Source organism: Rutilus rutilus (genome assembly GCF_951802725.1).
Source record: "Rutilus rutilus genome assembly, chromosome: 19".
Taxonomy (NCBI): domain Eukaryota; kingdom Metazoa; phylum Chordata; class Actinopteri; order Cypriniformes; family Leuciscidae; genus Rutilus; species Rutilus rutilus.
Window position 1 is genome coordinate 29,044,289 of NC_140232.1, and position 17,241 is coordinate 29,061,529.

At 36.5% G+C, this 17,241-nt stretch overlaps 1 protein-coding gene across 3 annotated transcripts in view; it reads left to right on the forward strand.

The window, feature by feature from the left end:
* Positions 1-17,241, forward strand: part of rapgef1a (Rap guanine nucleotide exchange factor (GEF) 1a) — a 30,618-nt gene that overhangs the window by 11,528 nt on the left and 1,849 nt on the right. The window contains exons 7-24 of one of the 3 annotated variants that reach the window (XM_084389119.1): positions 584-704; positions 1,144-1,324; positions 1,442-1,825; positions 4,087-4,283; positions 5,824-5,988; positions 9,427-9,519; positions 11,461-11,537; positions 11,706-11,811; positions 12,410-12,485; positions 13,981-14,065; positions 14,146-14,238; positions 14,554-14,739; positions 14,827-14,911; positions 14,989-15,083; positions 16,024-16,102; positions 16,224-16,325; positions 16,406-16,503; positions 16,922-17,050. In XM_084389119.1, coding sequence (XP_084245245.1) covers positions 584-704; positions 1,144-1,324; positions 1,442-1,825; positions 4,087-4,283; positions 5,824-5,988; positions 9,427-9,519; positions 11,461-11,537; positions 11,706-11,811; positions 12,410-12,485; positions 13,981-14,065; positions 14,146-14,238; positions 14,554-14,739; positions 14,827-14,911; positions 14,989-15,083; positions 16,024-16,102; positions 16,224-16,325; positions 16,406-16,503; positions 16,922-17,050 — 2,352 coding nt within the window. The remainder of the gene's footprint in view (positions 1-583; positions 705-1,143; positions 1,325-1,441; positions 1,826-4,086; positions 4,284-5,823; positions 5,989-9,426; positions 9,520-11,460; positions 11,538-11,705; positions 11,812-12,409; positions 12,486-13,980; positions 14,066-14,145; positions 14,239-14,553; positions 14,740-14,826; positions 14,912-14,988; positions 15,084-16,023; positions 16,103-16,223; positions 16,326-16,405; positions 16,504-16,921; positions 17,051-17,241) is intronic. The other 2 variants (XM_084389120.1, XM_084389121.1) reach the window with 2 other exon arrangements.

Here is a 17,241-nt window from a genome sequence, read left to right on the forward strand (position 1 = left end):
AGCCGAGGTGTCTCATCCCTTTACCAGCAGCCCTGTGTTAGTTTACATCAGTCAGACTGTTAAAATAAATGACCATGTTAGGACTACGACAGATCTTCAAGGTGTTTTATAGTTTCCTTTCATAGCGAGAACGTTATTTAATCCCCTTTCAAGCCTCTCGTCTGGTGAAACAATTTAATACTTGAATAAAATCTGTCTGACCTGGCATGTTAAGACTGGTTAATCAGCAGATAATCGCTATTTGTAAATGTCAGCCAGACATGCTCTACATTCACTATGAGTCAGTTCTTCTGCTAGTTGCTCTTCTGTATGACATCACTGTTAGCAGCTGTTTTGGGGCGACAGAGCAACTAACCAGACTGACTGAATGGCTGATTTATAAATTTGTGGTTTGTGGTTCCAGAGCTGGATTCCACTGTTGCTTTGCAAAAATGTTCCTGGTTGCTTGGGATTGGTTGCAGACTTTCTTAGCCCAGAATGTGTCTGTAGGTTTCTTGATTGACAGCTTGTTTGAAACTTTTCAATATGACTATAGTTAATCTGTTTGACACTAGCATTGGTTAAACAAACCCTCCCTTTGCAGTCCACCGGCTCTCCCCCCAAAGAAGCGTCAGTCGGCACCGTCTCCCACGAGGATTGCTGTGGTTGCGCCAATGAGTCGTACCACAAGTGGATCAAGTCTTCCTATTGGTATCTTTCGACAGGTGAGATTTTGGTGTTCCCTTGGTGCTCTAACCTACTTATGAACCTTAAATGAAAGTGTCCCAAATTTGTTCTTTAGTAACCAGAATTAATCTGAAGTTTTGTAATAAAATTTAAAAACATTTTAAAAAAAAACAATTATAATGAAAATATATATTTTTTATTTATTTTTTTCTATTTAATTGTAGTTTTTCACTTTAGTTTTTTTTGTTTTTGAAAAATTTCAAATCTAATAGAAAATCAATGCAATGAAATGAAAGGTCACTTGGTTGTCAGTAATTTGGATGACTTCCTACCCAAAAATTTAAATTTGTCATTTACTTGCCCTAATAATCTGTTTAAATGAATAATATAACTCTGATTAAATGAATGAAAATTCAGTCAGGAATATTTAATGTTTGACTATATCTTGAGGTTAACTATTCTTATTTTCACCTAAAGGAACATGAGGCAGATGCCTTACAAAGGCGTTTTTCAGGAGGTAGTCACTCCTATGGAGGGGAATCGCCACGACTGTCCCCATGTGGCAGCATCGGCATATTGAGCAGGTCAGATGAACAGCTGTCCTCTTTGGAGCAGGACAGTGGTCAGTGCTCTCGTAACACCAGCTGTGAGACTCTAGGTGAGTGTTTAAATCATGATTGGGAAAGCTACTTTGAAACAGTAGCCTGTCAGGCTACACACCTCGAGTGGTTTAAATACACTGATGCAGTTTTATCTTGTCCCCTTGCTTACTTAGACACAGCAGAGAGCTACGACCCTGACTATGACTTCTTGCATCAGGACCTGTCTAGCATTGACCAGATCCCTCCTGCACACACAGGGGGTTGCCTGAGCCCGCTCCCCGAGTCTCACCACGAATCATCCTCCTCCCCTGTTCAGTTTCAGTCGATACCACCCGCTCTCCCGAAGAAGGAACGACGACCCCCTCAGCCTCAGGTGGAACGACTGTACTCTCAATATGACAATGTTCCAGATGAGGAAATGCAAACCCCTCCCTTCCCCCTCTTCGCTTCGATGGTACCCTCGAACCCTGGAGAATTCATGGGAAACTTCGGCCCCGCTGAGAACACACAGATCCCTCAGAGCCCTCCACCCCTGCCGGAGAAGAAGAGTCGGCATAGTGAGTATGAGGAATTCAGATGTGCTGTTGGGGAGGGTAGCAAATCACTGGGTTGTGGAACCGCTCTAACATGTAGCGCAGATGCGTCTGGTATTTTGGTCCTTTACCAATCACATCCCCTTCTCTTTGCTTCCTGACAATTCTCTAGATTGTCCGGTCCAAAACAAAGGCAAAAACAGCTAAAAATGTTCTTAATTGTAGCAAAAAGGTTGCATAAATTGTGAACCTCATTTAAAATATGTATAAACTAATCTGGCACATAAAATATTTAATTTGATTGAGGTGGAAAACAAATTTCTGAAGGTGCTGGATAAGACCAAAAGAAATGTTTTAAAGGAAACCTAAAAATGAACCTTAATTCCCCTCAGTGAAAATATTAATAATAATAATAATAATAAAAAACAGAAACATTTGTCAAAGCGCTTTTTCATATGGAAGCTTGTTTCCGCTACTGAATAAAAAGCGAATTGCATCATTTTTTTACTCAATTGCGAGTTTATATCTCACTATTCTGATTATTTTCTCGCAATTGCTAGTTATAAAGTCAGAATTGTGTGATTTTAAAATTCGCAATTATCTTTTGTAGTATTTTATTCCAAGTAGTATGAAAATTTCAAAGTCAAGATAGATCTTTTGTTCAGTGTTGTGATGTACATCCAAGTGAAGCGGATTATTGTAAAAAAACAAAGTCCTATCTATCAGTTGTTGATTGGATGGAGGCGGATATGAATGCAAGCTGGCAGGTAGTTGTAAGAAGGGGGCGGGGTTTATGGACAAATTGATTGGTGAAGTCTGGCATACATCAGCTAAAAAAGAGATTTTTAGGTAAAGAAACTGAAAAGATGAACCATATGCACAGTTGAATCAATCACATTAAGATTAGTTGCATGGATTTAGAAAATAGCGTGATTTTTCTTTTCATGCCGACTTTAAAACAACATTTTCAAGTACTACGACCAAACAAGTAGTTTAAGCCCTGGCTTTTCTGTTTTTCTTCAAACTAAGCCGTTTTCACAGGTCACTAATTCCTTGTGTAATGTGTGCAATGCATGACGCAGTATGGCAAAGCCAGTTTTTCACTCGTTTTTCTCTGTAAAGCCCCTCAGTGTTGGGTTGGGGTTGGGAAACAGTGATGTCACCTTTAGTTTGAGGTCAGATGGAATAATGCCTTTGTTGAAGAAATCTCTGGCTCAATACAACAGTTCAAGGCCTCACCCAAGCCGGCAGGAAATGAGCTCTTGCTAAAAGACTCTTGTTTGGAGGGGAGGGGTTTTTGGATCATGTCATAATCCACGCATGAACCGCGTGGCTTGACACAAGAGTTTATGTGAGTCCACACAAAGGATTGAATTTTTCTCTTTTAAAATTGATTTAAACTACATCAAAGACTGTTTATGTCCAATTTGTGTTTAAGCCTTTTAGTAACTGTCATATTCCACGTAGGACATGCACCTACTATGTATTTAACAATATTTGCCAAGATGCTTTTGTCCATCTGCATTTTATTTAAACATATTAAATAAATAAAAAGTATAAATAAATATATGTAAAAAAATTTAACTAGTATAGCTTTAGTATAGTAATATTACAATTAATCAAATACTTTAAATAAATAATTTATATAGTTTATTACATACACTACCTTTCAAATGTTTGTGGTCAGTAAGATTTATTAATGTTTTACAACAAGTCTCTTATGCTCAACATGGTTGCATTTATTTAATCAAAAATACAGTAAAAACAGTAATGTTGTGAGATATTAATACAATTTTAAAAAACAGTTTTCTATGTGAATGAATGTGTTTAAAATTTTATTTCATCCTGTAATGGCAAAGCTGAAGTTTCAGCATCATTGCTCCAGTCTTTCAGTGTCACATGATCCTTCAGAAATCATTATAATAGGCTGAGTCTTATTTTAAGACTTCATTTCATTTTGATTAATACATGCATATGCCTACCAGGTTTTATCCAGGTTCATTCTAGTTATCAGAATATTGATAATCATCAGTATTCATTTATATAACGCGTACAATATGGCCATATCCGATTAACTTCAGAATAAACAGAGTAGAATGCTGAACGCACACCATGAATGACTCGTGAAGTAAAGTGTGAAGTGTCACACTCTCTCAGCTTCTCACAATCTCAGAGCCTCTTGGCATCCTAACCCTTGCCCTTTTAATTGCATGTGCTTGCGTTAAGCACCTGCCGGGCCTGCGTGTTAATGTAACCCATGTGCTTTTTGCCCCGTCTACCCGCAGTCCTCAAGTACATGCAGTTTATGGAGGACTATTCCGAGCCGCTGCCTTCCGTTTTCTACCAGACGCCTCAGAGCGAAAGCATTTATGAGCAGCGCAATAGGAAGCGCTTTCAGGAAGTGTATGGCCTCAGCGACTCGTTCAGCAGCAGTGACGAGACCCTCCCTCCACCAGCGCTGCCACCCAAACAGAGACAACTGGTGAGAGCTAGATCACTGCCCACACATGCTGTACACACTTTCTGTCTGTCTCATTCTCACCCTCCCTAGATGTTCATGCAATGTTTTCCTTCCTACTGACAGTCACCGTGGTAGCGGTATTATGTTTCCCAAAGCGTCAGAGTGTTACTTGTATTAAGTTGCTTATGGCACAGTATTCAAGTGTATTCATTCTCTGTTGGTCTAAGTGAAGTTCAAGCGTTGCCTAAGGCGATCAGCGTCATCTATTTCCTCATTGTGTGTTGCGTGAACATGTCTGATGTTTATTCAGCCGAAGCCTGAGAGGAACAACTCAAATGTGGTAACTTCCTTCAAATCTTGCACTGTTCCTGGCTGTGTGTAGCACCTGCATGCTCTTTTTTTTTTTTTTTTTTTTTGCGTTCAAACGTTAGAAACAATCGACTGAAGTTTATTTTTAACAAGGTCCCTGGTCATTTTTGTGACCCATTTCAGAACAGAAACTTGTTTTGTTTTTTGATGGTGTAATGCAGTTTTATAAAGAGGCTGTTTTTGAAGGATGGGACGTTTTTATGTCAAAAATTATCAAATGTGTACAGGACCTACCAGAAGATTTGAAAACTTGAAAGAGGCAGCGAGACACTGTATCTACTTTCACATGTAAAGAGGGAATTTACATAGAAGTCTTGAAGGTACAACAGAAAAAGTTGTTAAATTCAAGGGTTACAGAATGGACATGTTTTGTTGCAAAAATATTTTTTTATCAAGTTTATATGATATTATATTGTACTTGTATTATACGTTTATAAGTGCGCTGCAAGGGAGAAAAAAATAGTTACATGGTTATAAATGTGGTCAAATTTTATATATATATATATATATATATTAGTACATGATTTTCATGGCTTCCAAATTGCCTTTTAAAGTAAGGAAAACAACTGTTTTAATGTTTTGTGCTATTCTTGCTTTTGTTCTCATTCTTGTCTTGCTAACCCATCTACCTCATTTCATTTGACTCGGTTTCCACTGTTTTTTCTCTCATTCCACGTGACTGAGCAGAAGGATTCACCAAGGTGTGTTGCTTAGAGCTTTGAGCTCAGGTATAAAGTAACCTTAAGTGCTAGTAGCTATATTATGCACAAGTTTAGCCATTTATTTGTGCTTTTAGTCTTAGTAATTTCCTGTTTTTGTTCCCACACTCTGATTAGCAAGCACAAGCAGTTACCAGGCAGAAAGTAGAAACCTTTGTCTCTCAATATTTTACACATTCACAAGTCAATTATTTCACATAACGCTGCTCTTTCCTGCTGCACAGTAGACTTTTAGTCTGAGTAGATGAAAATAGCTTCCAGATAGGACTTTAAGGTCTTAGGTCACGTCTAATTTTCACAAACCATGTTTTAAAATGTTTCATTTGGTCACATTTAATATTTCTTGCGTCACATTTCTACTCTTTACTAAGGTCTATTTTTCCATTCAGCTCACATCTGCTCAGAAATCTACACTGTGCATGAATCTCTGGCCTTTTTTCTCTTCCTTCCTCCACTCTTCTCTTCCCTCTTAGGCTTCCTCACACTCTGCGTCTCCTTCCTCCTCCTCTTCCTCCTCTCTGTCATGTCAGCTGCAGCAGTGTGCATCCGGGCCTGGCCCTGGTGAGACAGAAACCGCTCTCAGCCTTTCCGCATCTAACTCCTCTCTGAACCGCCAGGGCTCCCTGCCTGTCACTACGGTGAGTCCCGGCTGCCTTTCGCTGGCCTCTAACATGTTTTCCTTGTCTTTTTGTAACTAATAAAGTCTTTCATATCTTCTTAACCCTAAAACAGGCAACGTGACTCACGAGTCACATAGTTTTTATTGTCTTTTTTGGGGCCTAAGAACGATTTTTTCATCAAATCCTTTTATCATTTATCACAGCCTGGTCTGTCTTGAATATGCTGGTCACATGATTTGCTTCAAGTTTTTTGTGATAAATTAGTCAGCCTGACCTAAATCCAACATGGCTACCGGTGGTGCAGGACATTCAGATTTTGAGGAAAGTAAATATATATTAAACTTACTTTTCTTCTGGAAAAATAATAATAATACTGCTAACATTAATTGTGAACATTGTCTTAAAGTGCTGAAGAAGAAAAAAAATTAATATGTTGTTCATGTTGTTATTTAGCACGTTTTGAAATATATGTGACTCCTGAGTCACGTTGCCTGTTTAGGGTATAAAAAAGGGATTAACTCTAATTTTGACTATCTGTGTATTTTGAGTTTTTAATTCACTATATTACAATTAAATCCTAATCTAATCATGACAAACTATATATCGTTGGAAAGGTCTAAGACTCCTAAATAGATATTCTAGCTCTGTTTTTTGTTACAAATTATGTAGGAACAGTAATAGATGAATTTATGACAAGAGGGCACCTCAAAAAATCTACATCGTAACAGGAGTTATGGCGTTTGTCACAAAAAGTCGACGCACACACTTTTAATAATTGAAACTTTGGTTTTCATGCTAAAAGTTCTTAATAAAACATATAATCTAGTATTTGTCAATAAAAATGATAAAATAATATTATCCTCTAAAAAGCATAACATATATATATATATATATTATACTCTAAAATATAATATTATCTTTTTATCACCTTTTTTATTACATCACATATTTGAGTAGTTATCATAAATTAGGTATCATTTGAAAGCTTACAAACTCAGAATTCATCCTGTGAAAACCGCTTTGAAATTGGACAATGCGTTACCATAGAAACGGTAGTCTAAATTCTTTTCTCTGGCTCCAGCCCTTTTGGGCGTAATCATGTTTCATAATTTGTGATCAAAACCTTTTCTAATCTTGACAAAATATTGTCAGAAAGGTCTGAGTCTCAAGGTTTGATATTTTGTGACAGAAGTGATATTTGGACAGAAATGTATTAATTTGTTACAGCAGAATGCATACAATTAAATTCAATGGAATGTATGTCACCCGGTGGCTATTTCTGGTATTACGCCTAAACAGAATCTCATGGGAACTTCAAGTTTTGTGATATCAACTTCAAATTTGGAACAAAACATGGTTAGATATATGGCTTTGATTTTATATTAATTTTAGAGTAAAACATATTTTGTAAAATAGATATTTTATATAAAAGAATATTAAGTACAGTATATTTGATTTACTGTAAATTTAAACTTCCATAACTTTTTCATACTTTCATTTTTTTAAGTGCTTTCACTTCAGCAATAATCTGCAGAGTGTTTTCTTTAAAACAAGACCAAACTTAGGTCTATACCCAAAAGCATTCTTGAATTACAACCATTTAAGTTTGAATAGTGCATTTTAATGTCCATTCTCAAAAAGGGGGTGACAGTTAAGGGGTTAAAGTACCATTTTTATGGCAAGGCAGGGTCCGATTTCAAAACAGTTTTCACAGGCTGAATCTTGAGTTCGTAAGCTTTCGAATGATATATAATTTGTCAACATTAGATCAGGAGAAGTATAGGGTATAATTGTTTTAAACATGCAATGGCAGTTACAGTTATAGATTTGGTCCTTTTTTTATACCCTAAACAGGCAACGTGACCTGGGAGTCACAACTCATAAAATCCAAAATATATAAAATATTTCAAAAATTCTTTTGGATATGTTTTACTTAAGTCCAGATGATATAATAAATTACATGAAATTATTTTTTGCTTATCATTTTCTACTCTTGCCTGTTTAAGGGTTAATATCAAAGAAACAGCAATGCTTGCAATGCAGCAAAAGACTAGTGTTGATGTTTTTGGTAAGTTTAGGTTTTGGGAACCAATTGTAGAGGTTCAATTCTATTCCTTGCAAGCACTGCAGTTGTGATTCTGTCTTTTTTCAATTCATCTTCACATGCTGAGAAGTAGCACAAACATGCAAACACTGCTGATTTTCTAATTATTGACTCTGTGTAGGCGTGTGTGCCTGCGGCTACAAGAGGAAACATGTTCATAATAGCTTACATGAATCACAGGTGCTGTAGCCTGTAGGCAATGAATAGTTCACAGCCTCAATTAATGGTGGCACTGCCTCGTTAGGGTTCAGTGATTTCCCCCACGCCTCTAGTCTTCAGTGGCGGTGATCTAAAGATCGAAAGAGTCAAAGGCATGTACCACACGGGGGTCCTGCAACTGTGACCTGCGGAAAAGCTGAGGTTAAACACGCATCATCCCGCAGGGACCCGTTGGGTTTCCAGCTGTTAGGTGACTGAGTTGCCTGTTATGATGTTGTCTGCTGAGCTGGATCCTCTACTGAATGACAGGGAACTGTTTTCAATACCTCTTATTGGAGAAGTGACTACTAAACATAGGTGATCTGTTTCAAGGTTGATAGCTGGTTCTTTGTGTACCATTTCTTTGTATTATATATATATATATATATATATATATATATATATATATACATATATATATATAAAATACAAATTCACTAGCCTATATCAAAAACATAATAATGAGTAACTACTGCAATAATGGAATTGAATTAAACGGAATCCAATTGAATTAAACAGAATCAAATTGAATTAAACGGAATCAAATTGAATTAAACGAAAACAAACTAAATAAAACTGTAATCTACACCAAATTGTTAGAGAAAATATTTACTCTAGTGGACTCAACACTGGAAGCCTGCAGTTTGTTGTGGCAGAAACTGGATGGCTCACATCATAATTGATGAAGCTGTCGGCTCAAGAGTCTGACGTCAATACACTATGATAATATAATAGTATAGGCAGCAATGCGGATTATAATGGAAGCAATTGAGTTTTATTGCATGATAAATGTAGCTTGCTTCCAGTTTAGACAGTGTTAGGATTATAAACGATATTATTTGGTGGAAGAATTGTTTATTGTGATGGTTATGAATAAATGTGTTCGTATATTGAACATTTGATGTCTTCAACTTCATATGGTAATATCACTTTAATGCACAGCCTCTTGCCAAGTTTCCAGGCACCTGTCATGCAAGTACCTTGCTTCGCTTCTAAGTGTCCTTTGATTTCAGGCCCACCAAAACAATAGTGGCTCCCTCTGAAAGTTTATTTCAGCTGTTCTTCAGCCTCGTGAGCATCAGCTCCAAACCACACCTTTACTCACCTTGACGCCTGCCAATGCTTGTGCTGTCCTCCCTCTTGTTTTCCTGTAGAGCGAAAGTGCTAATGATGAAGGTGGGGAGGGTGAATACGTCAATCTGTATTCATCCAACCAAGCCAATGGAGATGTGACTCTCTCCAATGGAGTAAGTAACAGCATGTCAGCGGTTGCAGCCGACATGCTGGTTCCGACATGCTGGTTCCTTCGTGCTGCGCTTGTGCTGTTTGTGACTGTAATGCTTGGCTTTGCATCATGCAACTGGTTAATTGTAAATTTTGCTTAACTATTGCTGCCAAGACACGTGTCCAAAAGCAACAGACAAGAAATCTCTTGCATGTTAAGCTGGGTTTGTCTTAACCAGCCATGATTGTCAATATCGCACTGTTCTGGGTGGCCCTGCCTACAGTAAAGTTTAATTGGTTCAAAATTCTGCTCTATATTGCTAGATTTTAAATGTAGAGAATGTCTTTTTGTGACTGTGCAGGATTTAGCATGCCGTATGGACAAAAAAGAAGCAAAAAAAAAAAAAAAGGCCAGTAGATTTTAGATGACTTTGTATACAGACATTGTTGGGAAATTGAGTTACTCTGATAGAAATCAAGAACTGAAAAGAGGAATTGTTGATTTGATGATTGTGTGCTTTTCAAAAATAAAACCTGCAATTTAAGCAGACAAATCATCAGATTCATCCCGAAGTAGGACGTCCAATGTTACAGAAAGCGGAGTTTTACATTACATTACATAAGCATTACATTTCTGCGATATGTAATTTTACATTGGCCTTGAATTATGGCATGACTTAAAAAAAAAACAGAGAATATGTAAACATTTTACATTTTTACACCAAAGCTATTAGCACCACATTTTCAACATCATTTGAAAATGGGAATAAATTAAATGAATTGTGTACAAACACCCCCACCCACCCCCCAAAAATGAAAAAAAAATCATTAATTGGTGAAACAAGAGGTAATTGCAGTGCAATATTTTGGTGTTTGCACATGTGGATATTTCTACAGAATATACATATCTAATATGTAAAAATAAAAAATGTGATGTAAAGTCACAAATACTGTAAGTATATTTTCTTCAGTTATCAGTTATGATTTGTGTTTGATTATAAATTAACAGCTTAGCACAAATGATTTATCTAACCTAATTTATCTAACTATGTTTAATAATCACATCATGCATGCTGTGGGTAGTAAGAAACAAAGCAAAAGCTACTTTGAAAAATATTTATTGTGATGTATGTATATATACAAGTATTAATCTTTTTTTTTTACATTACTGACCCAAAACATGTAAAATGTAAATGTCTGTAATTTTATATATATATATATATATATATAAATATAAATAAGACATGTAAAATGTAAATGTTTTGGGTCAGTAATGTAAAAAAATTTTTATTAATACTTGTGTTCAACAAGGATGCATTAAGTTGATCAAAAATGACAGTAAAGTATTTTACATTGTTTCAGAAAATGTCTATTTCAAATAAATGCTGTTCTTTTAAAATGTATATTCATCAAAGAATCCTGAAAAAAGTATCACAGTTTCCACAAAAATATTAAGAAGCACAACTGCTTTCAACAGTAGTAATAATATAAGAAATGTTTCTTGAGCAGCAAATCCGCATATTAGAATGATCTCTGAAGGATCATGTGACACTGAAGACTGGAGTAATAATGCTGAAAATTCAGCTTTACCATCACAGGAATAAATTACATTTTTAAAAATGTCTTTGAATCTTTTCAAATAGACAACAGTTATTTTACATTGTAATAATATTTTAAAATAAGAGTGTGTTTTTAATGTATTTTTGATCAAATAAATGCAGTCTTGGTGAGCATACGACATTAAAAAACATTCAGTAGTGTATACAGTTATTGAGTGATAGTGACTTCACTATATTGTAATGTGTCATCAATATGCCCCAATCTTGTGTTAAATGTTTTGTGAAATTCAGAACTATCACCTTGTGCTCTTCTCTTTATTTTGCATCTTATTAAGATATCTCGTTTTTCACCCCGTTGTCTGGATGCAGTGATAGGCCTTGAATTATTTTTTCCGTCATTCCCAGGACTCTTCTTGTGGTGCTGAGGACTCACTCCAGGACTCCGAGTCAGAAAACAGTAAAGATCCGGCCGACAGAGAGGGGTAACGTTCATTTGCTTTAAAGGAATGCTTCAGCTCGAAACCTTGTATCCTCTCTTTAGTTGTTCATCTTTTTAAACAATTTCAGACGTTTTTGTCTCGCACCATGAAAATGCAATTGCCTTCCATGTTTTGGACTTTTTGATTACCTATCCATCCTCTCATCCACAGCTGGAAGCAGAAGTGTGTAGACTCAGAGTTGACCTCAGAAGAGGTGGACGAGCTCTCCCTGATAGACCATGAAGAGATCGTGTCTCGCTTAACACTAAAGCAAGAGGTAAAACTTTTGTACAAGGTGTTGCATCTACTGCATGTGTACAGAAATGCCAAGTTTTAGAGGTTTATAACTTGATTTACATTGGTTGTAATGATAGTTGAGTATTAGTGTGCTCTCTGCTGCCCTCTGCCTATGACTCAAAGCCTCTGCAGTGCCGCTGTGGTGAACCCCAGCATTGAAGTGCATGTGAAATACTGTTGTTCACACTGTAAGGTCAGACCTACTGCAGAGAGCATCTCCCCTGAAAGAATACATAAGATAATAAGTTAATAAGCGGACTACTCATACTCATAAGACAGGAAATGTATGACTCTAATGAGCTGGCTTGCTTTATCTTGTTCCAGTTTGTCTTTGAACACAAGGACATGCCTTGAAATGAAACATCCAGACATCTCAACATGTTTCTAAATTGGGGTCAGTTGACCCTAATTATATAGGGCTTCCAGTCCAACTGGTCACTGAGCCACTGACTAGTAGATTTTGAAAATATTATTTTGCACATCCCTCCAAGAAGTTACATTTAGGAGATGATTACATGAAAAGCTCTAACTTTGACCTGCTTGTTGAAAACCACATAATCCTAATCTGTATTTCTCAGAACGATGACGGCCCTGATGTCAGAGCTGGATCAGGCGATATTTTATTAGTTCATGCCACCGAAACAGATCGCAAAGGTAAGAGTAATCCCTTTTAATCTGGGGGAGTCAGTTATTTTGTGTTCAATATGTATTTATACATAACAGCAAATATGTTAAACTAGGGGATTCAAAATGTAGCTTTTTAATTGCTGTTCAAAAGTTTGGGGTCAGTCATTTCTTTTTAAAAAGCTAATGCTTTTATTAAGGTTGAACACTTTAAAATGATCAAACGTAACATTAAAGACTTTTATAATGTTACAAAAGATTTCTATTTTAAGGCGAGACACGGCAGGCAAAAACATCAGTTTTGAGATTTTTGGATATTTGTCTTCAATAACATGTCTTCTTTCAGACTTGTGGTGAAAAAAAAGTCCGAAATACACATTTAGGTCTTTATTTTATTACACTTTGTCTGTTTGCGTCTGTAGATTTCTCATAAATTCAACAAACGTTTGCGTTCTTAATCAACGTGCTGCTCCACGATCTCTGCCGGCACCCTGTCATCAGAAGCACCGTTAGGAAGCTCTCTCTCTTCTGTACAATCCTGTCGGATCCAAATATGGTCATTTCCTTTTTATCAGCAACCAATCGTGAAAGTAAAAGGGCTGAATGCGCAATCTCATTGGCTGATGATAAATCTTTAAAGCCCGTTTTCTCAAAATGACTTTTCTCTCATACTCCAAGTCCGAAATCTCCACGTCAGTAGCACCTATATACACCAAACTTTCCAGTCTTGTACCTAGTTATATTATAAAGACATTTACAGAGGGATTTGTAAATATATTATTCCTAGCCTGATTTATATAACATTTTATTCCAAAAAACATGGCGAAAATAATTTTTTTAAGGCTATTGACAGTATTTTCTGATTTACAGGATAACAAAAGTAGATATCCATAAATCCCTCTGTAATTTTTTTCCCATCTAATATGTGAACACAATGAAAAAAAAATTTTTAACCTGGCTTTATCCAATACTCAGATTTCGTTTTTTTAAATATATGCAAATTAGCGCATATTTAATTAGATATAGCCTAATTTTCATATTTAAACATTAAATTACAGAAAACTTGTAATACATTTTTTTCTCATCGTAATGAAGGTAATCAACTGGGAAAGTTTCATGGTGATATCGGCTAGTTAAAAATTTTACCCTATTCACCTGTAGTGTCTCGCCTTAAATGCAAAATTTTCTTTTAAACTTTCTATTCATCAAAGATTCTTGAAAAAAAAGTATCCCAGTTTCCATCATAATTTTGAGCAGCACAAGCGTTTTCAATTCATAATAAGAACTGTTTCTTGAGCACTAAATCATCATATTAGAATGATTTCTGGAGGATCATGTGACACTGAAAACTGAATTCAGCTTTGCCATCACATGAATAAATTACATTTATTACATTAAAAATATATTCACACTATTACTGTTTTTACTGTAGTGTATTTTTCATATTTATTAACTCTAGTTCACATTCCCAAATCTTGACCTATAATTATGATTAAATAAATGTATCTTATGTTCTCTTTTGTAGATCGAGTTTTATACTGTGAAGCTTTCTTGACCACATACCGAACATTTCTAACCCCGGAGGACCTCATTAAAAAGCTCCGCTATAGATATCCTTTCTGACGGTGGTAAATCTTTAAATCTTTGCATTCCTACCCTTTTTATTCTTACTAACCTTAACTCTGAACACATATACCAGATTTTCTCTCAGCTCTGATATCATCAAACAACGATCTAGTAAAAACACCTTCTTCGTGCTGGTGCGCGTTGTGGACGAGCTTTGGTGAGCTGGAACACAATTATGGGACATCAGATACACACTTTACAAACACAATTGAGGGGCCACATTATATAAATATCTGAAGGCACTGATGCAGTTACTCCACACTATTTACTTGTAGGTCAATGTGATTAAGTTATGTAAACATTTGACAAAAATTCAGCAAACATAAACACACAAATGTTTAAAAAATTGCAAATATATTGTGCCCCACAAGCTAGTAGTAAATACTGTTTCATGTTGCAAGTGACTTACGAAAGGGTTGTTGTTGCTTATGAATCATTATTTGCATAAAGACCCTTTTTTGTGTGTCATCAGTTTGGTGGAGCTGACAGAAGACATCTTGAAGCAGCTCATGGAGCTTGTGTTCAGTCTGTTGTGTAACGGAGAGCTCACCCTGGCCCGGGTTCTGCGCAAGAACATCCTAGATAAAGTCCAACAGAAGAAGTTGCTGCAGTACACTAATTCCCTCAAAACACTGGCTGCGCGAGGTGTGGCTGCCAGGTAATGCTCCCCTAAATCATGTTCTTTCAGTGTTTCTTTGAAAAATCGATAGAGTGAATTTAATCGATTTTGACTATTTATTACCAGGCCCGGCACTCTGCATGACTTCCGTAGTCATGAGATCGCAGACCAGCTGACTCTCCTTGATGCGGAGCTGTTTTATAAGATAGAGGTACAGCTTCTCTAATATCATTCATCACACTTCCTACCGAGAGTTTTCCAACACCGTTTTTTTATGTCTGTCTGCAGATCCCAGAGGTGTTACTTTGGGCAAAGGAACAGAATGAGGAAAAAAGCCCCAATCTGACCCAGTTTACAGAGCACTTCAACAACATGTCATACTGGTATGATGCTTTGATTCTCAAGCTAGCATAAAACCATCCAACGTTTTAAGGCCACGTTCACACAGCAGAAGTATACGATTGAGTCCGGTTATGTTCGCACGCAGTTCAGTTATTTACAGGAGTGACAACCGAAGCAGAGACCTGCTCTGCGCTTCACAAACACGTGTCTATCCTGTGTTACGGGTTTTCACGTGTGGTTTTGGTAACTTACAGCGACAGAGATTTTAGCTGCGTCATCTGAAGGTTTTAGATCCAGACACTGTTCTCCACCAGAGCTGCTCCTGTCAATTTTGTGTTCGAAGTGCGACTCAAATGCTCACAGATAAAAAAACTGCTGTCAATTAGTGAATATCTGATGGATGAACCCGGCTCGATTGAACTCGTCGTGTCAAAAGTGATTAGACTTTTCAGTGTTATGGATGTCTCCATCTTTAAAATTACTTTGGTCATTGTCGCTGTGGTTACTGGAACGAGAGTACGGGCTTGACTCCCGTTGTACATTCATACAGACCGTAGACGTTACTGTAAGTTGCTGTGTGAACGGGACATTTCGAGACTCACACCTGTAAGTACATGTGATTGTCAACTAACAGTTTGTAGCCTAAGAGAAAACTAGTCTTTTGGCTTACAGCGTAAAGTTTGGTCCATATTACAGCTTAATCTGCGAGAACTGCCCATTTAGACACTGTTTACATTATATACGTCTATATTTGTTTGTCTAAAAATGTATTGGTCACCGCAGGACCATTTAAAATAAACTAGTGAAGGCGATAAAATTGGTGAAAAATAAATGGTGACCACTTACCTAAATGTACACGATTTCTTGATTGATTAATATAAGTTTCTACCTAAAATCTTATGTTGATGGAGAGAAAAACATGTATGGATGTTTTAATGAGTATACAGTGCATTATATGTATTTTTATCTCTCTTTTTTAAGGGTTCGGTCCTTAATAATACAGCAGGAGAAAGCCCAGGATCGGGAAAAACTTCTTCTAAAGTTCATCAAAATTATGAAGGTACAAACTAATTTAAATTCTTCCTCTAAACTAAACTAAATTCTTCCAAATTGAAATCAATGATTTATTGGCTTGATTTCTATTACAAAATAACTTGAACCCATGTCCCTTTGTATTCTAGCACTTAAGAAAACTCAATAACTTCAACTCCTACTTGGCAATATTATCAGCGTTGGATTCAGCGCCTATCAGAAGACTGGAATGGCAGAAGCAAACGTCAGAGGTAAATCACATCCATGCATCCCTGCCTCTTTTATTATGGTTTTCAGCCGATCGTCATAGTACCTTATGTTATCTTTACAGGGTTTGGAGGAATATTGCACTTTAATTGACAGTTCCTCCTCCTTCCGGGCGTACAGAGCAGCTTTGGCGGATGTGGAGCCTCCATGCATACCGTATCTGTAAGGACATGTTAAGCATTTAAAGTTGCCATGAAATGGAAGTTGCGATAGTCTTTTCTTTGCTTATTTTGATGTATGCCCATGTAAAATGGCTTCTCAAACAAGAAAAAATGTAGGGCGGAACTTGATTTTGTCCATCAGGAATTCATTGGATGGTCGTGGTTTGCTATTGGTCAGTCTCATGAGAGACAGTAAATATGTCGCTGCAAGAGGGAGAGGAAGTTATTTTGATGAAAGATTATGAGACGCGTGAATTTCTTTTTAAATAATGATGTGCACAGATAAATCATTTATAATAAATACTGCAATATTCCATTAAAACAAGAATTGTTGACTTTAAAGAAACGATACACATTTTTATTGTAATTCAAATGTCATATTTTGTGTATAACTTCCCTATTTTTTTCACAAAATGCAGAGGTCTCATCCTCCAGGACTTAACGTTTGTGCATCTTGGGAATCCAGACCTCATTAATGGAAAGATAAACTTTTCCAAACGCTGGCAGCAGTTCAATATCCTGGACACTATGAGGCGCTTCCAGCAAGTGTGAGTACTTGGACAATATGAAGCATCATTCGCAATCCATTTAACTTCCATAATCAGAGTGAAAACAAAGTAAAAAATCTATTGGATCGTGAACAGCTTGGCTATGACATTATTGGTTCTTGACGTTAACCTACAAAAATAGATGTCTCCTAATTAAGAAAAAACTCTTTTTACACTTTAAACAGTTTGTG